We start from the raw sequence: 22,558 nt of genomic DNA, 5'->3' as shown, positions 1-22,558 counted from the left end.
AGGTAATTTCTCTTGAAGAGCAGATTTTAAACCCCTCAAGATTTCAAAATCCAGTTTATGTGACTTGCCCTTTAATGCCATTTTATATTATTATATTATTGTCTTAAACTCAGAAAACTGAAATTGCATTTGATAATGGTAAATGGTAATGGTAATGCCCATGATAATGGTAAAATGCCCATTTTATGAGCATTACAGTTTGACAAACAACAGTTGCTACAACATGTATCATCACAACAGTATCTGCTAGAAAGTCCACACAAATTTCAGTTCTTGTAAGAGTGTCCTAAAAAGTTTTAGCCCTTACCCTGTTCCATTTGTTGCAGTTACAGATAATGCTTGAACCCTTGCAACCGGAATTCTCATCTTCTGCTGTGCTGCTGTTCTGGAGCCGTCGTGCTCGCCTGACAAACTAGAGCTTGCCTCCTGCACGGAATGCTCAGGCAGACTCAGCTTCCGACTCACTTTTCCTGCCACTTTATCAGACAGAGGCCTTACTTGCCGACGAAGGGCTGTGACCTGAAACAGTGCAAAGACACGAGTAACTCTCCCAAAACTGAGTTCTAAGTTACAGGAATGTAACATCACTCTGTTTTCCAAAATGCATCACTCTTTTACCACAGTACCTCTTCAGTTTTGCGACGTAAGATCACTTCCTGGTTTCTTTTCTGAGCTTCCAGAAGCTTGAGCTGATGCTGTGAAAACAGAGAAACAGCAAATTATATTTTTTCCATTATCTCTCACAATGACTGCAATGTATAAACAACAAAAAAAAAAAAGACCTCTATGCATTAATACAAATCTGCAAAATTGCTGTGACATGAAGACTCAAGTCATGATCTTCCTTGGGCAGAACAAAAATAAGTGTTTCATGAAATCAATTCCATCAAAAAGAATAATTCCATGCAAGCAAGGTGGTAGCAACTGCTTTGTGAAGATTCACTAATCATCAGTTCACTGACAACATTGATATACATACCCAATAAGTACAACAGGAAATAGAAGACTTACCACCTGAAGCTAGGAACTGTGTTCACATGGAAGTCAAACCAGTCAAACCAAATTTTGTACATTCTCACTGGTGAAAATACACAGGTTCATGCCTGCCTAAGTGAATGCATATACACAGCATGTGCTTGCAAGGAAAGGCACATCATAATGACAAGTGCTTATTCCAAACAAAAGTTCTTTATTGTCAAATCACCTCTCGTTTGCGTTGTTCCTTTTTAAGCTGTGCAATCTCTCTATTTCTTCTAGATTCAGTCATTCTAGCTTTCTCCTGCTCTTCTTTCATTTGTTTCATCAAGCGAACCTGTAAAGAGGTCATCACTTAGTTGCTCACACTGGAGTGCTGCTCCCTGCCCCAACCATATATTGCCATTTTCCAGTATATTGCATGCTTTTAGCCATTTACCTCTTCCATCTAATGTCTTCTTCACTCAGTGCTGAATAACAGCTAATAAGCTGTGCAAGCTTATGCATGTTTGATACCTTAATTTCTGTTCATTAAACCTAAAAGCTACCCCTCTCCCCCAGGAACAGCCTGGTGCTCGCATCTCTTCTATTTTCAGACTTTCAAGCAGATAACAGCAAGAACAGAGCTATAAGGTAGATGGATGCACAGGAGATTTCAACCCAATTTTCAGTAAACATTCATTGTGCAACACTTCCATTTACTGAAATATACCTTGGTTTTCTTCATCTCTGTCACCTCCTGCTGCAGTTTCTTCAGTTGTTTTTCATACTGAGACTGATTTTTAAGCAATCGTGCATGTTCCTTCTGCGCTGTTTGAAGTCTCTGCAGTTCTTTATTCATGGCTTGGAGTTTCTTTTCATATTCTGACTTGATTTTTTTTGCCTTTTCTTCTGAATAGGTCTCTACAGAACCTAGATCAAAAAGGAATTCTTAATCTGCTTTTGTTCAGGGCACTTTCACTTTGCCAGCCACAGCAGATAGCTACTTCCTCTGCTCTAACATTATCTGCAATACCTTTAAAACAACCTAATTTGTCTCTAGCTCCTGCCACCTGCACTGCTTTGAACTTTCCACCTCGTATGCATTCTGGGATAAGAGATCAAGTATTAACACTTTCCTGACTTCTTTGCAACAAATCTGAGCACCTGAAAGCATAAATACACACATTCACACATATGTACACAGGAGTAGAACAACACTCTTAAAAGCCATCAAGTCTGGTATTCATCTGACACTGAACAACAGGGTCTAAGGAATAACAGGGGAATAGCAAAAGCTTAGACAGTGTGTAATCATAAAGCATATACAGTATATGTTTAAAAAAGAAAAACAAACAAAATGCTTTCCATAGCACACCCAAGGTGCAGTTATTTGTGGCTCGCAACTCCTGAGTCATAGGTGGTTTGTCATCTCAATACTGACACATATTTAAAAAGGTTTGGTTAGTAAAACACCTCTGAAAGGTCACTGATCCTTGTTCTTATTTTTATGCAAATAAAAAGAAAGTAGGGAGGAAAGGACACAAAAAAAACTTTTTAATTCAGGAACTATGTCCAGGATTATGAGAGCTCTTAGAAAACTGAAAATGATTATGCACCCAAATGCCTGTCAGTAGCAATACTTCTCAAAAAAATTTTCTCTCAATTCTGATAGAAACTAGAATGAGTAAAGAATGATTCACTGGCATTATGGATACAAACCATATTTCTGTTTTCTGCAATGTCTCATAAAATTTAAAAAAGAAAATGAGAGAAGTAAAAAACAGTTCAACTTGAACAGCTTATACAAGAGCAATGATTTCTTACCCAAGTTTTGAAGGACCTGATCTCTTTCAAGCTGAGTGTCTCGAATTTTATGCTGTAGCATCATTAGTTTCTCTTCATACTGTCTTTTCAGTGTTTGCAGCCTTCGCTGGCTGTTTTCTAGCTCATCTATCAGTTTCTGCTTAATGGCGATTTCACAGGTGATATTTGCCAAGTCAGCTTGATAATTTTCTAAAATAGAAATATTTCTGTTAAAGTAAGAGCAAGGACCATACGAATACATGTGCAATCTTAGGCTCACTGAAAATACATATTGTGCACAGGAGGATTTCATACAAATCACAATGCACCAGACAACCCTCTTATCTGTAATTCATGATAAAATCACCTTCTTAAAACTCTCAATCCTAGAACTGGAAAAGAGGTAGGGAAAGATGTCACACTGGATCACAGTTGCCCCTATGCTCTAACTACTCACACTTAAATTGCAGTATCAGCAATCTGACCTTCCCCATCCAAAAGGCTTCAAGATTTCAGTCACATCTCAGGGTTGAAGAATAACTATCATTCATAACCCCAGCAAGTTATAATTGGAAAAACTGACTGCTGGCAGATTCCAAATGCAGACTTTCCCTTCTCTAACTCTTAGGAAGACAGTCAGAATTCTCAGAAGAGAGGTGCCATCTCAGTTATGGAAGTGGAATGGTCAAGGGAAAAAGCAGGAGGAAAAAGCAAGGAAAAAGTACTAACCCACATGATAAATTCATTAAAGTGAAATTAACTTATGTAGCCAATTAGATCCTTTTTTGTTTTACGACTATGTGCTTCAGAATGAAGATATTAGTTGAGGATTATTATTTTTCAGGTTCTTGCTGATGGTTTGCATGACTCATAAACAAGAGGAAACCAAGAGATTTGGTTTGGCCCATTTGGCCCAACTCACATAAGAGAACTGAATTTCTGGTGATGCTGTTTCTGACTATCACCATATAAAAATGAGGAAGGCTGATAGACCCCCGGCCTTTCAAAATTAAATTCTGCCATTTCCAAATGAGCTGATAGGAGCGATCACCTTGGTATTAGTCCAGAGACATAAAAATAAACCAGTACTTAAACCTTACACTTTGGATGTCTTAATAAAGGAAAAAACACATTATCAAACATCGGATGTCCTCGGGTCAATTTCAAAACCCATACAGGGACACTTGATCACCTGTCTATTACATGTTTGAGCATCATTACAAAAAAATAATTCACTGGACATACTTTTCACAGAGACTTACAGACAGATGGTTGACAACACACTTTCTTGCCTACCAAGACCTAAGGTTTGACAGATATTATCTGTAAAACTCTGCAGAATACTGCACCGACATCACCTTTTTCATCAGAGTCAGAATCTGATTCATCTGAGCTTTCAACAACTTCCATATCATCTTCGTCCTCATCATCTTCCTCTTCTTCATCATCATGATCGCTGACCTCCTGAATTTCCTCCTACAAAACATAGACATTAAAGCAACCCCACACTTTTCCATGCCTCAATGATTTATGACTCTCACTGTGAAGCTGCAGTATTCATCTAGTCCATTCCTAATTTTCTTTCTATAACCTTGTAAATATTTCAACAGACAATGAACAAATAAACCAAACACTTAAAAATACTTACTCCCTCCAATTCGTTATTCTCTCTCTCTGAAGTGCCTTTTTCATCTCTCTTCTCCTGCTCATTGTCTGTGTTATCTTCTTTAACACTGGTAGAAAAGGCAGACACAAATTATTGACAATCTGAAAAGGCAAGTGTTTCCCATCTCCCCAAACCAGTAAGTTGTAATTGCAAATAAAGATGAAAAACAAAGTGTAGTTAGAGAAACGTACAGGTGTTGGGCATGGGTAAAACACAACTTCCAAACTTCTGCAGATAATAAAATAAATGCATAATTACTCTTAATCTTGGTCTGCAAGGTAATAGTAATGATTAGCACATTGTTCCAGCACAACTGGGACAATCAGAATACACATTTCCATATATTACAGCAGTACTCATTTTGCATGGAAGTTGCAGTTTACCCAGAGTAGCTTTTAAAAAACAATTCAAGAACATTGTGTGCAAGTACAACGTACATTACAGGTATTCCTACACTGTCAGGCTGTAACAGAGCCTACTGTACTTAGGATAGTCTTAAAATTTATGTGTAAACATTAAACAATATCCTAATTCATCATACTATAATCACTCTTCTGATTAGTTATCTACTTTGACAGAAAGGGAATGCTAAAAATATGCATTGATACAACAATAAAAAGGGTTTACAGCAGGTAGTTTTGTTTTGTTCTAAAGGTTTGGTCTACTACCCCTTAAGGCAAGTTTTAACATTTTTAAGTGCACATTTAAGACATCACATGCAAATATAAAACAAAAAAATCATTGGCACTCTGCAAACTGTCACAGACCAGGTATCAGTCCCTCTAGTGCTACATGTACAAAATCCAAAGCTTCAGTGGATGGGAAATTGTGACAGACTAGAGCTAGACACCATAGGAGGTATAATGAAAAAATGTGGTTAGGATTGCACAATGTGGAATCCACCTCAACTAACTTCAGCTACATAATAGTCTGGTAAGTAGTCTTGTCACTGATGAGACACAAAAACTAGAAATGCACACCTTCCTCCACTTATACCAACAGGAGCTCAGATTCAAGATCAAACTCTTGGGCAAATCCAATACTCAGTGAAGTGATAGGAAACATACAGTAGATTTGAGACTCTGTAATTTGGTGACACCTTTAAAACAGAGCTCAAATCTAAAAAGTGCCTGTTGAGTAACACTGCTTCTGTGTACATATGATTTTCTGTTTTATTACTTTTTAATCTGTTCAATGCTAACTGATTCCCTTCTGTCCCACTCATTACCAGATAGGAGCTGACCATGTACAAGGCAGAAAGCTTTTGCTTGGGCCCTCTGAATCCATGCAGCAGCTGGGGATGCTAGAATTAAAAAATCTAACCAGACTTGTACACAATAAAATGTCTAACAGGGAGCACTGTGTCATACAATCTCATTTCCACAGATTCTCATCTCCCTCATGTTCTATGTTGGTTATTAAGCCTAAAAGATAAAGGATCTTAGCTGCAATCCTTATGCTTATTGAGGTAAACTCCCAGTTTCCCTTCCAGCTGCAGTCAGTACAGAACTAACCACTACACAGAATTTGTGTTCTGCCTAAGAAAGGGGAGAGACAGGAGGAAGGAGAGCCAGCAGCTCTCCCAGGCAGGACTATACTGCTTAACGTGTATGCTGCTGGTCTGTGGATTCACATCATCTGCATCAATTCAGTGACTGGGTTTTTTGGATCAAAGTAGACAGTAGAAAAAAAAACAAACTCGTTTAGTATCACTTTTAATCATAATATAGCTCTCTTTTTACAGCCCTCAACTTAACTGTTCTCTGTGAATGACTAGACTGAAACAGAATTGGAAGAATGATCATCGCTTCAGTCATATGCTTTCAGAAACCAAAGCAGCAGACTCGACTGAGATGCAATGGTCCAAGACACTCTTGATCTCATATGCCAAAACTATTATTGTCATATACTGCCTGCTAGACATTTCATACAGTGTGTGCTACTGCACCTTCCTCCTGCCTTTCATTTCACTTAGGCCATGTAAGAAAGAAAACAATTAATTTAACAGGAACTCCCAAAGGTGCCACCTCCTCACAAAAACTTGTTCAACACTGTGTAACTCCAGAGTCAGCCTCAATTCCGCAACAGAGGTTTCTACCTGTTAAAACACTGGTTGAAAGTGAAAACTCAGGAAAATTAGCTACTCCTGAAGTACCTATGAATCTGCCCAACTTCTTTTCATGTATGACAACCAGTTAATTGAAATGACAGGTAATTAAAAACCTGGGAAATATTCCAACCTTCTTTCTTCTTGACTGCTTTCCTCAAGTTTCTGTAGCCTTCAAAAGCACGAGGTACAGTATTGGAAGGCCAAGCCAATGAAGGACAAACCAGACAGTGAAAAGCAAAAGTGATAAGAAGGTAAAAAAATGATATATATGAGCTTGCGGAGTTTAAAATGAAATTTTTAAAGATACCATCAAGAGACAACAAGTAGTAAAAGGCAATACATTCTGGACAGTTGGAAAGTAAATAGAAAACAAAGAAGAAGCATATGTAGGTTAACTAATCTGCCACTGATAACAAGTGTAAATTCAAGTTACACTATGGAAGAAATTTTAAACAATACATTTAACTTCGTGAATTATTTATAATAACAGATTAAGAAAATATCTCAATTCTAGAAAAAGCTTTCTCCTCTTTCTCCACTTAAAACTGGCAGCTAAAATACTGAAAACTGCAAATACTGCCAGGGACCCAAAGTTAAATATTCTCAGCAACATATCAGGAAAAAAAAGCAATGCACTAGTTATATATATGTTAATAACATATTATAATAAAAGTAGGAATAAGAAAACTTTAGTATTAATATTCTAAACAATATATTCTGAATATAATTAATACAAAAAATCTTCAAACTGCATTCATGTTTTGTTTGGGTTTTGTTGTTTGTTTTTAAATAAAAAGTAGAAAACTACAGTTTATTTTTCTGGGATTCAAAAAGTACATGTCAATAATGTCTTGTTATTTTTAAATACATTAACAAAAAACATGCACAAGAAGCAATGAGATGGACAGAATGTTAGTATTTCTGCCTGTATTTTTTCCTCTTGAATATGTGTGGATTTATCAGTAAAAAAAGTCTGCATGACATGTAAGCATAGAGATGGCTTAAAATTCATCAACTACTGAAATTCCTCATTTCCCATTATGACAAACTTTCCAATAAGAGCTTTTGCTGCCTTTTCACCTTATACTGCCGACCATCTTTCTTTGGTATCAGCTAGGAGCTAGCATGCTGAACCCTAACTTTCATCACTAATTTAGTTTAATAAAAGTTAGGGGAGTCAAAAGAAAACAGTCAGAAATGGTTGCCAGGTATAGATTTACTATGGGGTTTCTAGTGGGTAAGTCACACTGTGGGACACTCCAGTCAGGTCAGGTTTTCAGTAGGCAAAATATTACTGCTATGTAAACTGTTTCCAATAAACTTTATGGCAGATGCTTACTTAAAGGCTACAGATATATAGCAGTACATACCTGCTGCTCATTTGGAACCTTCCTCTTAGGCCTTCAGCCTACCTCACAACAATTTAAATAAGTTGTACATATTTAAAATTGTGCACCTCTTGTTGTACTGACCCATAACCAGGAAACAAAAGACCAAGAGAGGCAGCAGATGGGACAGAACTAGTAAACTAGGCTTACCAATCTCATTCTAATAGAAAAACACTAGTTAGACAACTTTAAAAGAACAGAAACACTAAAAAGTAACAGTAGAGTAAATGTAACTAAATGCCTGTAGGAGACAGAATTAAAACAAAGACTCCCCATCAAACTGCATGGCAAAGCATCTGTGCATTATATTAATGTACACACCACCAATTCCTGAAATTTCAATAGAATAAAAATTCACAGTGATGGAACAACACAGATTTTTCACTAATTGGAGAGAAGCACTCCGCAGATATCAAGCATGACCACGTACAATCCCTAAAATTCTAGTATTTCTTAACATTTAAGGAATTTTCCTCCCAATACAAGTACCTCAGAAATTTCTAGATATTTATTACAAAGCAATCTGCAGATAAGCCAGTAGATATATTCAAACCTTACAGCGCTTTGAAGAGCATGACCCCATTTTACAGAACACAAAGCCCACTTTAAGATGGCGCCATCAAGACATCTCTTCCAACTTTAATTTTTCTCTAGCTCTCTAATTTTATAATACTAGGATTCAAAACTGATCTCAAAAATAATTTATAGTAAGTAGTCCCTACTTTCACACCAGATTACTTGGCCATCCTATCACAATATTATTTTCTTGGCGTGAAAAAGTATGACTGGCTTTGGGAAAAAACAAACACAAACCACAAAAACACAACCTAACAACTGAGGTTCTATCTAAGCATGTAGTTAAATGCATGCTTGATATTAAAATATGTTAAAAAATACAAAATCACATCTCGTTGTTCCTGCATTTACAGTTAAAGGACATGTTGAAGTGCTTGGATGAAGATAGGACAGAACATTCTGCTGATTTTATTTAATACTTCCATCTTGCCCTCAAGTTCCTACGAAAATGAGACAAAATCTATCAAAATCCCCATAGAAGTCTAAGAGCTTCCTGGAAAATGATATGCAAAGAATCTAGTTTTTCTTAAAATGAGTTTTCTCTAAAAGTATTAGACATTTGTGTAGAGAACGGATTTATGGATTTTAGGACCTAAATTTAAAGATACGAATGACCCTCATCTACTTTATACTTTGACTACTTCAAACTTACACTATTACAGTTTTAGTCTGAACTTAGAGAAGTGTGAAGGACCATTATTAAAAAGAGTAAGAGATTAGAAGCATGGAAAATTTCAACTAGAACTGAGAGATTTCCAATGTATGCAAAGTCTCCAAGAACATAAAGCCTTGTTGTGCTAACTGCTATCTAAACAGGCATTTATGTCAATGTCTGTGAGGATTTTAGTAGATGAGAAGTTGGACAGCAAAAAAACCAGCAAAGCATGATATTGCAGAGAATTAGGAAACCTCAAATTAAAAAACATTCATAGAAGCAAAAGATAAAGCAAAAGAAGTCATTCCAACAGCTCCCAAAGAATCCCCAGCTATTCAGAATATCTTTTCTTCAGAAAGCTTATTCACTTTTGAGAGAGAGTTCAAAAAAACTGTTATAATTTTTTCAAACTTCCGTCAAGTTTCTGGTGTATTTTAGAATTTTTTAAAGTATCAAAATTTAGAGAGAGTACCTCTGCTTTTCTCATTGTGCATAATTACATAGAAAAGTACATTACAAAGGAGACATTTATTCTACAAATAATGCACACTTCACTGGAAGAAAAGATACAAAAGAAAAACTATAACTTCAACACATAAAAGGGTTTGAAGGAAGAGCAGTTTAGGGTCCAAACCCACACAACAAGCCTTTTTAAGTATCAATAGGTAAAAAATAGGCCTTTTTACAAAGAAAGAGACAAATAGCATTATAATTCATACACCACCTCTTTTTCTTTTTCCTTTCTTTTTTTTTCAGCTTTTCTAGATCTTTTTTGGCTATATCTAGAATTTCCATTGTCTCCTTCTCTGAGGAAAGCATAGAAGCAGAAAATGCTGATGGTCCACCAAAGAACGTGGCTCTTGATGAAGCTCTTGACAAGTTGCGTCGAAGATTTTCATTCACTGCTTCACTTTCCAATAATTTTGCTCTTAAAAAAAAAGGAAGAATTGTAGACCATGAATTACAAGTACAGCCAGTACATGAGATGTACACTCTTTTGCCTCTGTAACTTCAATGCATTACATGCAGTCTAAAAGGAAACTACAAACCAAAGTGAAGTCCGAAAAAATACAATGTAGTAAATTCCTTTAAAATACCATTTCCCACAATGGTTATAGGTATTGTACATAAATCATATAACCTAGACAGAACACATGAAAATATGTCTGTACGAATATGCACACGCATATATATACACACACACAGATACATACTTGAATACGCTTTATGAATATACCCCATCTATGAAAGCTACACAAAAGTTGTAACATTAACTGAGGATAGGCCCGATAATTTTTTGCATGGTATATGTCCAAGACAGAGATAAATAAAACATATTTTTTTTAAGCAAGTAATTTCTCAGTACTATCATTTTGATATGAGGTGATAAAGTTATAAAAGAATCTAAGTTTTACTGTGTTTGGCACAGCAAAAAAATGTTATCACCATAATTAAGGTGACATTCTCATTTCTGTTGTCAGTTTGATCTCTACCATTTTACCTTTTTGTGTTCAAGAGCAACACCAGATGGTCTTAGAAGCTGAAGGACCACCCTCCTAAAGTAATCCTACACAGGAAGTGCTAACACTTCTATTATTTTTTTTAAATAAAAATTGTCCAAATACATATTATGCAAATACCTGAGATCTTCAATTTCCTTGATATAATTATGAATCATGTTGCTAATTTCTTCATTTCCTTCCCCTTTGAAGGACAGAGAGAAAAGGGGAATGAGGGGAAAGAAAAATTAAGAAACAGAGATAACATTATAAATATCTGAATATAGCTACTAGGCACGAGGTACCAGCAAAGGGAAACAGTCACATGGACTACACACGTAAATCTTATTTGTAAAATAGTTTCCCTTCTTAAACTGAATTACGTGCATTTTTTGTTCCTCTTCATGCGATCACTGTATGACTACCAGTAACTTGTTTTCCATATTAGCATATTTCAACAATGCTTAAATCAAAATTACTTATCTGGAGTTTAATTTGGAGTCAAATTTATTTGGTTTGGTTGTCAAAGTGCCACAGGAACTAAGCATACAAATAATTCCTATACAAAAATATTATTTCATGTTTCCAGTGGTTCATATTTCTAAATGGATGGCTAAATCAGGGTACCACAAGACAATCATATGGGGGCCTATCTCTCCTAAAGGAGGTCTTACATTGCTAATAAAAAGGCATCACTTCATTCCAAGGGATCAATGAAGCAAGAACATATAATTAACTCAAGTTCATGAATGTATGAAGCAGCTTATACACATTCACAGCATACCTGTCCTGGCTAGCACTTGGTTGGCCTGGTCACTCATGAGCTGTGTTATTCTGGCTCTAAGAGCATCGATAGTCTCTTGCATTGCTTTAATCCTAACACGCAGGTTGTTGTTTTCTGTTTGCAGCATTGCATTTTCATGGAACATGTCATTGATGCTTTCAACACCTTCTTCATCTATAATCCTTTTACCCTTTAAGAAAGTAAAAATATTTTATTACTAGTCAAGGCTGACCTACACTTAAAAGAAATTCTAACTTTGTAAATGCAATCCACAGATAACTCAGAATTCCAAGCAGACACTTGTAGCACAGAGAGTTTAAAACAATGATAAAGGGATAGTTTTCAAAAGACTGATGTCTGGGTCAACACCTTAACATCTGGGTTTTGACTAATTCCGCTTTAGTCTGAAATACACGTTCTTGAAGAGGTTAAAAATGAGAAGATAACTCTTTATCAAATCAGAATACTATCTCAAGAAGAGCAAAATGTGATTCTGTTTGGTAACGACATTTATTGCCAAAAACACTGTGTAAACTTCAGGAAGAAATGAGCACGAGTATTTGCCTCATATACTTGACATTGTGGTTTTAAAACATAAACAGTTTTAGCTATCTAGTAAGTTTTCAAAAGCAACACACAGTAACTGTACACATTCACTTATGCATCAAAGTTGTGGTTTGGCTCTACATCTTCTAAAAATATCTGGTAATCACTGGAATTAAGTGTTGTTTATGTTAGAGTTGCTTTTCCAGTGTTTTTAGTGTACAAAGTGGAAACAGTCAACAGAAAAAAAAAAAAAAAAAGCTGTGGAATATTAAGCATTTTAAAGCAGAAGAAATCCTAAGAGGATAAACTTACGGTTTTGTATTCCATGAGTTCCATCTGCAGTCGTGCAATCTCACTGCGCAAAGCATTTATTTGTTGACTGGCCCTATCCTGATTAACCATCACCTTGTTCTTGATGTTCCGTGCCCGATTGGCATACTTCAATGTGTTCAAAGTTTCCATGAAGTCTCGATCTGAAGGGCTCACACATGCTATCATGAGTGTTTGACTGCAAGTCAGAAACACAGGTCAGCATTACACACCAAGAACAAAAAGAGCAGAGAGAAGCTAACAGGTCCTCAGGCAGAAGTTTAACCAAGAAGAGTAACTTCATAGTATTTGTGAAAATACTTCTGCATCTAGCTCACTGCAAACTGTGAATCACAAAGGTCAGCAGGTGCTATATCTTATATCTCCCTAGCATGGCATAGGAGATCCTAGATTATTATTTGTTTCACACATGAAAATGTAAAAGCAACTAATGGGTGTTTCCAGAAATGTTTCTCAAATTACATTCAATTTGCCTAATTATAAATAAACTAAGATTAAGGAATTTATAGTCAACCTAAATTCCTAGACAGTGATTTGAATCATGCAGCCTTGAGTACTGTCTACTGCAATTCCTGAATTGCTTACCTGCTACAACTGAAAGATGCCCAAATGCTCATTTTACCTGTCCACACATGCCTAATGTGTGTTCTCTACCTCAGGTTTCAAACTGACTGAATTCTCCAGTGCAAATTACCTCCTGCTCTCCAACAGAAGCCAAAACTAAAACTTACCCTTAGCATTCTATGTCTATAACCGTATTTATGCCACGTTTCATAGTGGTTGCTTAGAGCAACTTTCTGCAACAAAAAGCAGCAGGATCTGAGCTCTTGGCCCAAGGGGCCAACCATCCTCCTTTTAGCTTCCTGCAGCATCCCCTAGACATCCCATCATGGGATACTATTGCAGGATGAGAACATATTCCATGCTCCAAATGAAAGATCAAGCACCAGTAGGAACTAGTAGGAAAAAAGCAGGAAAAAAACCCCTCAAAACTATTTTCACTCAAGTGCTTTCATCATTCAACAGGTTCCTTCCCTCACTCCCTGGAGCATACTCATTTCACATCAGGTAAGAACAGTAGCCTAGAGGGTCAGAACCAGAATTCCAGCTGCAGATCACTCTGAAGGTGCATACATTGCCTAAATTCTCAACAGAAAGGGCAAAGATCTGCATTTGATGGTCTGAGTACATTCCTCCAAGTTTTAAAGGAATTTGCTTCATACAATGAAATTGTCCATCAGAGCTTGGGTAGTTACAATAGAAAGAGTGAACTGTCTGTGGGGCAGAGGAGCAAAATCTGCATCAGGCAGGCTAGTTTCCAGTCTTTACTTCCCATAACCTCAGACTGAAACAACAAATGAATCCCTGCAATGCTCTGTGAGGTAAACAGTTATATTCACAATACACACTGCGAAACTAAACTAGAAAGAGTAACTAGCCTGGGCTACAAAGAAGATTCACTTTCAGCAACTCTTCCTCAGCTCTCACCCGTACCTTTGTGTCAGCTCTCCAAACTCTTAGTCATCAAGATAAGGCCATGCAAGATTAGGAACAAATTCTCTTATTCTGATATTGAGAATGTGCTTATTTTTCTAAATCTCAGAGGACTGGTTCTGCTATGTGTCCATCTTGAAAACTGAACAACTTGAACTCCAGTTTCCTATCTGAATTGTAAAATGGGCTAGGGTATTTTGACACTGTTCTACTTCCTTTATGTCACCATTTCTTTACATTGTTCCCCCTGCTCCTGAAGTTAAGGAGGTTTTCATTATTCATATTACACATTATAGCATCCCTTTTAAAACACCAATGCTCCATATTTGCCTTTGAATAATTCAAGAAGTATTAATATTTAAGTGCTGTTTCAGAATTGTTACAGCATTATACTAAAAATACGGATTCTTGTGAGAATAATACAGTGATGCAATGTCTTCACCACTGTTAACTCAAGATTTACTACAATCTAACCCAAATCATTACTAAATGTAATATAAATTACGTTTAGTAAACTTCTGTAAGAATTTGTTAAGAGAGAAACAGTAATGTGGACAGTTATACCTAGGGTGGAAGTTGGAAAGCTACAGAACAAGCTTAAAGAAATCTGATTCTCCAGAAGAAAAAAACCATATATTTGTTAAAATTTAGCCTTTCCATGTGTTTTGATTGCCAAAGCCCAGATAAGAAATCACTAAAAATGTGAGGGTTTTATATATAAATATATATGAAAAAGTCTTCCTTAACAGCAAAGTGCTGATTTGAGATGTGTCAGCATGCATGTCACATACAAAAAAACTGAGGGGAAGGAAGGCATCCACACAATTCTTATTAATCAGAAAAAGACAAAGAATACATGCAAGTATCATTAAAAATATTCTGGGCAGCATTTGCTATCTGAACATTTGTGGTGGTTTTGGTTGGCAAAGAGTTAATTTTCTTCACAGCAGCTAGTTTGGGCTGTTTTGGATTTGTGCTGGAAACACCTACTATGGTCCATAATGCAGGTATGTCTGAGCTGCTGCTGAGCAGGGCTTACACAGAGTCAGAGCCTTTTCTGCTCCTCTGACTGCTCCACCAGTGGGGTGCACAAGGATTTGTTAGGGGATGCAGCTGGGATGGTTGAGCCCAGCTGACCCAAGGGATATTCCATCCCATACGGAATCATGCTCAGCATATAAAGCTGGGGACATGTGAAGGAAATGAGGGGATATTTAGAGTGACAGCATTTGTCTTCCCAAGTCACCCTAAGGCATGATGGAGCCCTGCTTTCCTGGGAATGGCTGAACACCTGCCTGCCCATGGGAAGTGAATGATTTCCTTTGTTTTGCTTGCATAGATGACTTTTGCTTTACCTAATGAAGTGTCCTTATGTCAAATCCTGACTTTTCCCCTTCTACCCTTGTGATTCTCTCCAGGGGGGCAGGGAGGGAGTGTCCCCAACCCCATCACACACTGAAGTCTGTGATTGCTCCTGAAGAACACAGCAGGGAGACACGGAGCTCTGAGATGCAGAAATATTTCAGAGTCAAAATAGTATTTCTATAGTTTCTAGAGTTTGGAAAAAACACATGCTCACTAGTTGGTGTATTTGATAAAAAATTAATGAAGTGGTTTTTGCATTTATTTACAGAAAGAGTTTAGAAGAGCTATGCTGTTTGATTTCTGCTGATGTTTTTTAAATTCTTGAGTTTCTTCCTCCCTTTTGCACTCTTGAAAGTTTCTAGCCCTTATTTTACTTGTTTTTTCTGGCTCTCCTTTCCCTCACACTGCAGTGCTTCAACTTGTTAATAAAGTTATCTCTCTGAAGAGCATAGGAACAGTTTGAGAATTTTCTTCTACTTCCCCCTACTCATTTGTGAAAAAAACTTCCTACTCTCCTGAACATAGGAGCCAGGCATATTGGATCACATAGAAAACAAGAGTACTACCTTACTAAAATATACTCAGCTGTGATGCCTCTTATATTTGTACATGTTAGCATTACAAATACAAAATCTGTATTATTTGAACAAATTTGTTAATGTTTCCTTGTTTAAAGCCTTCAGAGATCAAAGCTTCCCTTCATTGCATATGCAGGATGTACACAAATGGATTCATACAAACAACCCTGCTGAAAGATTACTTTGTTTTTATTAGGCTGCAATCCAACATCAGGTAACTGAACAGATGCATCATAGGCTGAGATATATAATCTCTAAAAAGATGGATATGACTGTGGTAAACTGACTCCAAGCTCTACTGCATGGTAGTCAGAGCAAAGACACACTGACATTTAAAAAACAAAACGACAAAAACAAAACAAAAACATACAAAAACCAAAACAACCTCCACAGGAGAAACTCATCACAGTTTTAAAATATGCTGTAAACAAAACCTACCATTTGTATTACCTACAATCTACGATATTCTATGGGAAGAACTTGCCTGAAAATGTTAAGTTCCAAGTAACCTGAAGCTTCATGTCTAGTAATATAACAATAGCATTGAAAATAACAAAGCAAAAATCCTCTTCAAAATATTTTCCTTCTATTTACAGCATTATTTTCATAGCAATTTATCTCCACATCCTTCCTCCAACAAGATTTTTATTGGCATTTAATGTTCATTTTACTTTCTGCAGATTATGTTCTCATTCGCGCTCATTCACAATGAAGTACATAAAATGTTCCAATTTTCATACCTGTTTCCCCCAAGAGAATCTTGAAGTAGCCTTGTAAGCTTTGAATCTCTGTATGGTACATGAGTTGCCTTCTTACTTTTATCTCCCAGTGCACTTATTACATTGCCAAGTGCCAGCTATAAAACACCAAATCAGTAACACAAGTCAGAATCAGCTCCTGTGTAGTTTTACTTTAAAATACCTATAAACTGGAATCAGCATATTGCAAGAAAATTAATATACTCATGAAAGTTACAACAAAAATATTTCTGAAGATTTCTGTATTTTACATTCAGAAATGTTTGTGCTACCACCAGTGCATGGGTGACTTACAGTCTGGTACCTGGAAGTGCTAAGCACAACTCAATATGCACTGCTCATTAGTATCTCATGTCAGTCACAAACTAAAAGTTGGTACTAATAAATCTAACAAACATTTGCTTTGGATGATAAAGGTGATCTCTAACAGTAGCTATAATTTCTTTCAAATTAATTTTATCAATCGGCTTTATTGCTACATTCAATGCTACATTTAGAATAAAATAGGCTTGTAGTCCACACCTATGCTGTTCCATTACTAAAAGGTTCTAATGCATGTTTATAAACAAACATTTGGCTGTGAAATTATTTTTGTGTGGAACTGCACACACTTCAAACTGAAGGATTTTGCTTTAGGTGGCGCCCTGCACTGCAAGTTCTTGCTTTGGAAATGGTGCAGCTGCCACCAGCAGATGGAGAACTGCACACACCCCATGCTGTCCCTGCTTGCTTTGAAGGATTTAAAGCACTTTCAATCTGTTTCACTCAACTGAGGGCTGGATCTCACTGTAAATAAAAGTTTTGTGATCTTATAGGTACATCACACTGATTTTCACCTTCATGCACTTTATGTGCTCTTTGTTAAAGACACAGATATGTCATCTAAATCCCCCAAATCCTGCTGGCTTTGTGCTTAGGGCAATGATGAAATGTAACTGAATATTCCTTCTTTTCCATATAACCAGAACAACTACAGAAAATAACCAATGTCATGATGGCAAGAGAATCACTGAGAAAAGTCTAATTGCACAATACTCCAGAAAACTGGTACTGACAATAGCCCAGAAAAAAATGAGACATTTTCACATATAGAACAGACATGTATATTGTGTCTTGTTCACAAGGGCTGCACAGAGCCTCCACATAGCCATGTAGTACAAAACAAAGACATGAAACTACAATCTCCACTGATAATCACCAGCTCTACTTTTCAGTGCAGTTTAGTGTTAAGTATAACATTTAATAGTTTAAAAATTACATAACAAGCCAGTACACAGACAAAAAAAATTAAGCTACAAGTCATAAATGTCATTTCTAAGTGTTTTGCCTGGGGTTTTTTTATATTATATTGCATAGTTGTGTAGTCTTACTAGTCCACAGTTGATGGAAATGCCTTCTTTTGCCCTTTCTCCTGTAGCTCCTGTTCGCTTCAACCTTTCAGATCCCGCCAGATCAACAAAATGAAACTTGGCAGTAAGAGTTTCATATTCATTCATCTCAGAAGATTCAGATATTATCCTGTTATCAGTGGCATTATCCTGAAGCAAAGAAGAACCCACAAAGCTTGGTGAGATTTTTCATATTAACATTTGCAAAGTTCAATCAACAATTGTTTACAAAACTACCGCTTTACCATGACCATCTCCTCATTCTTTTGTAACAGTATTTTGAAACATATTATCTCCATTTTAATCATACCTACTAACATATTCTTGAAGACCCAGTTCTACATGCATGTGAATACAAATTACTTTAAGTACGAGCTAGCATTGCTTCTTGATGAGGAAATGAGCAGACACATCTATTACAATATAGAAGTCTCCAGCAAGGTGAGCAACAAATTTGTAGCTCTCCTAGAATGCACTCCTGAATTGATTGTCAAAGGAAAATTATTTAAAAATAAAACTTTAATTACATTATTACCCCACAAAATCACCTGAACCACCTAATTCATAAACTGGCCAAATAGCTGAAGGTTATTTTGATTTTATACCTCTCTAAATCCCATCACCAGCCTCCCTGTGGGATGATTCTTCAGCCTAGTTTAGGAATTATTGTAGGAAGCCATTTCTCCTAGCAGCCAGTATTCCACTAGCACTTCTGACTTCCCCAGCAAATAAGAACAGTAGAGGGAACAAGGAAAAACGAAGAGGCTCCTTTCTCTCTTCCACCTTCCTCCCCCAGGCAATGACTGGCACTTGCAGCGAGGCTCTATCAGTGCAGGGAGTCCACCCAGGAACACACTGCACTGGGGCAGGTAGCACAGCCTCAGCCTCTTTCCACTTCACATCCCAAAGCACAGCAGGAAAATCATCCTTTTCCATTACACAATCCCAAACTTTTTTTCTGTCTATTAGTTTAGTTCTACCAGACTTTTTTAGACTTTTATTTTACTCCAAGTGCAGTTAGATTTATAGTCAGGAAAGTAACACAATGAGAAAAATCTTTAAATTACTCACTTCTTGACCTTATTGGTAAGACACCCATTGCAGGGTAATTTTTATAAACTTGGCATGGTGTCAGATAATAAGTCTATATCGAGAGTATACGAGATTCATAATAAAAATCTCACAGCCCAAACCAGAAGCTTTATTAGGAACTTCTAATCACATTAAGCATAGAAAATCTAGAAAAACCTTAAAAGAAAGCAATAAAGCAAACAATCAAAAAGACAAACACAGACCCTCAAGTATTCTGCAGTGACCTTTATGTCCTTGGCCAGTGAATCTAGAGCTCCTTTCACTAATACAAGGGGTGATGCAGGTCTCTGCAGACCAAGCCATTCTCATGGTAGTTAAATATTTCATGCATCCTTTTGTAGCAGTAACAGAAGAGAATGGGAACTGTGCCACTTCCACAAGACCAGGAATCATTATTTCAATTATTTTGATGTTTACACTCTGGGGGCCACACTCTCATTCCCAGTCATGATTAATGGATCCTTTCACTCTCTTTCATTTAGCAAGTGAAGGGCACATCCAGAAGCTTCCAAGAGGCATGGCTGGTGTGAGGAGCCCCAGGAGCATGTCTGTGCACTGCAGCCCTGGCTGCCTGCCAGCCCTGGGCACGGGCCACCGCGCACAGAGGGGCACGGCCAAGGCTGTCATCCGAGAAGGACAAACTGCGTTGCCCTAGTAACAAAAGTCTCCCAAAACTGTTGTCTACAGAAACTTGAGCTACATGTCTCCTGGCCACCCAATAATAGCTTGTATGGATTTAGATTCCAGGAGCGTTCAGAGGACAATGTCGGGTCTATCCTCCACAGGGAAAGAAGAGGGTGCTGTCTTAACAAATTAAGGATTTAGAAATGCCCAGCCCCACAGTCAGATTATCTTGTGCATATCTCCCCAGAAAAGTAGCAAAAGAACAGTTTGACATCAGGTAGAAGACGGCCACCTCTTCTCCTCTAACACAAGCCTCTGTAAAATCACAGGCAGAGCCAGGCAAGTGTCCCCTGGGGCAGCTCAGCTGGCAGGGAAGGCAAGTGCACCAGCACAGGGGGACTGCTGTGCCAACAGCCTGCAGGAAACAGGTTCCCAGTGACTTCTCGCTCTTCAACAGATAGTTTGCCACACAAATTTTTAAGCAGTGTTACCACGCAGTGACTGAGACACCCTGTGTGGGCTTGGAGTGTAACACCAATCCCTTCCAAGCTAACCATGCCACCAAATCCACAGTTTCAGCACGGAAAGCAGAAAGAAGTGTTTTTAGCAGGTGTATAAAACAGTTCTACGTATCACAAAGGACCAGGAACACTCATTTTGCCCATAAATGATTATTTGTAGTATTAAAAAAAAAAAGCAACCACCCCAGAAAGCACTGTAAATCCAATTCACTGTTACACATGCTTAAAAATGTGATGTCTATGGGTAGGATGCTATCCAGATAGTATTTAATATTTTAAAATTATATGCAAAAGATCTTTAGAATATTCAAGTCCCCCTGAAGGTACTGTAGATTTCAGTGATGGGGATTTATTCAGAACTCTCCCCTTCACAAGATACACCCAACAGCAACTAACAACTGTTCATCCGTAGTTTGAATTTCAGGTGCATAAATTTAACAAAATACCTGCACCCCAAACATATAGCCATTTAAAATAAATACACTGAGCCTCAGAATTTGATGCTTTTCTACTTGCAATTGGATATTAAAATTAATCTGAAATATCCAAGCAGTTTCAGTTAGCTGATTGCAAATTTAAACTCACTACTAAGACATTTAAATATGCTTTCCCAATTAAGACAAATTATATTTTAACTTTCTCACTTGTGTATGTCGCAACAAAATACTGAAGAAAACGCTAGAGGAGAATAGGTAGATCCCTCTAAGACTGCAATTTATGGTTGCCTCTGGCTAGAGGATGGTTACATATGCACAGATTAAATCAAATTATTATAATGCTTAGCAAATTCATCAAGCATTATGATGACTACAGCATCCTTACTAAGTGCAATTCAAATAGCAGTGGCTGCCAAAACTACCCCCATTTTGAAAAACGGTTGTTAAAGAGAAGTTGACCAACAGCAGAAATACGCACAGCGTTAAACGCGGGACAGACTCTGGTCTGACACAGGTGTATAGTGAAGATAGCGTGGGACCGTGAGCTCTGAACGTTCATCTGAGTGCTGGCAGTGGTCCGAGACAGAGCTCCCAGCTTCAGGCACTGCATCATCTGGAAAACAGGCAACAAGTACATTGCACCCTTTGCAGGTTAAAGCAAAAATGCTCCTAGAACACTTACTGTTTTGGATATATGACTAAAATTTCTCTCTTTGCTATGAATTCAGTTCCTATATTAAAAAAAAAAAAAGATCCTTAGATAAACAAACTGAAAGTATTTTTTGTGAATTCTGTAAGAAAATTCTTAAATCTTCATATTCCTCTCTCTACTGTACCCGAGTAGTATTTACATGCAGCAAAAAATGCATTATTTTTGTACTTTTCATAAAAAACCACAAACAACAACAAAAAAAGAGCACAATAACATTTGTAATGAGATTTGCAGTGGACATGAACAGTCGTTTATTTCACATCAGACATAATGCAAAGCTTTCCTCTCAAAGAAAAAATAACATGTATAAGATCTGGAAGATCAGATTTACATACATGCCAAAATTCTCCCAGTAGAACTAAATTATGAACAAAAGCCTGTTGCTAGCCTTAAAGTGACATGTACATAGTATCACACATATCAGATTTAAAGCTATAAAGGATTAAGAAAATAAAAATTGTAGCTAGCTTTTACACTTAAATTGCTCAGAAGATAGATATTGGCTAGCATGACCTCTATTTTTAACCGTTCATCAAAGCACACAGACATTTTTAGAAACTAATTGGCATGTTGTAGTGTAATTTATTTCCAATTATCACCTCAGATTCTCCGTTCACAGTTCGGGTTGTAACGCCCACTGTATAAATTCCTCCTGCTGAATCTTCATGTATTTTAATATTTGATTTTTTATTCTTTGCATCGATATCACGAGTGGTATCAAACAGATCAAGAATTTCTTCATTGTAAAGCTGAGGAGAAGACAAAAAACATATCATTTTTGGAAGGAATCCCTCTGATGACTAACAAATCTGTGCATGGCACGTACCAAAATATTTAAAACTCCAAATGTCTCGGCTCCCAAAAGATGTGAAATATCCAAACTTACAAGGACAATAGGTGACAGAGCAGCTGCAAATTAAGTGACCTGCACAACTCCCTAAGCCACCCAAAGATGCAGTAACTTCCTCCACATCTCCAGATCCAAGATAAAATTCTTTAGTGAGACCAGGGAAGAGGAGGAGTTTGGTGCCAGCAGAACAAGAGTAGTTTCTGTGGCAGGCACCTGCTATCTTCAGGCTTAACCTTGGGCTTTTCTTTTGTGGATTCAGTTGGCTGCACCCTGCTCCAAACACTTCCAACTCACTCCACTTGCTCTCCCTGCTATTACATCTTTCCTCATCTCCTCTCTCACACTTTGATAATTCTATGGCTCTCATTTAGATAAATTCTTCCTGCCCAAGAAGGAATTTGACATATAATAATAGTTTTTGAGCA

At 37.2% G+C, this 22,558-nt stretch overlaps 1 protein-coding gene across 7 annotated transcripts in view; it reads right to left on the bottom strand.

Moving 5' to 3' along the window:
- Positions 1-22,558, bottom strand: part of KIF21A (kinesin family member 21A) — an 85,062-nt gene that overhangs the window by 30,575 nt on the left and 31,929 nt on the right. For 5 of the 7 annotated variants that reach the window (XM_033058916.2, XM_033058914.2, XM_033058919.2 and 2 more), the window contains exons 4-19: positions 21,883-22,032; positions 21,050-21,184; positions 17,880-18,047; positions 16,492-16,607; positions 12,297-12,492; positions 11,439-11,628; positions 10,796-10,859; positions 9,880-10,083; positions 6,667-6,705; positions 4,409-4,493; positions 4,119-4,236; positions 2,782-2,970; positions 1,688-1,887; positions 1,205-1,312; positions 627-695; positions 308-519 (exon numbers count right to left, since the gene is read on the bottom strand). In XM_033058916.2, the coding sequence (XP_032914807.1) occupies positions 308-519; positions 627-695; positions 1,205-1,312; positions 1,688-1,887; positions 2,782-2,970; positions 4,119-4,236; positions 4,409-4,493; positions 6,667-6,705; positions 9,880-10,083; positions 10,796-10,859; positions 11,439-11,628; positions 12,297-12,492; positions 16,492-16,607; positions 17,880-18,047; positions 21,050-21,184; positions 21,883-22,032 (2,243 nt within the window). The remainder of the gene's footprint in view (positions 1-307; positions 520-626; positions 696-1,204; positions 1,313-1,687; positions 1,888-2,781; positions 2,971-4,118; positions 4,237-4,408; positions 4,494-6,666; positions 6,706-9,879; positions 10,084-10,795; positions 10,860-11,438; positions 11,629-12,296; positions 12,493-16,491; positions 16,608-17,879; positions 18,048-21,049; positions 21,185-21,882; positions 22,033-22,558) is intronic. The other 2 variants (XM_033058918.2, XM_033058917.2) reach the window with 1 other exon arrangement.

Source organism: Catharus ustulatus, chromosome 4, assembly GCF_009819885.2.
Source record: "Catharus ustulatus isolate bCatUst1 chromosome 4, bCatUst1.pri.v2, whole genome shotgun sequence".
In the NCBI taxonomy this organism is placed as follows: Eukaryota; Metazoa; Chordata; class Aves; order Passeriformes; family Turdidae; genus Catharus; species Catharus ustulatus.
The sequence above is the reverse complement of the archived record's forward strand: the minus strand, read 5'-3'. Positions and strand labels throughout refer to the sequence as shown.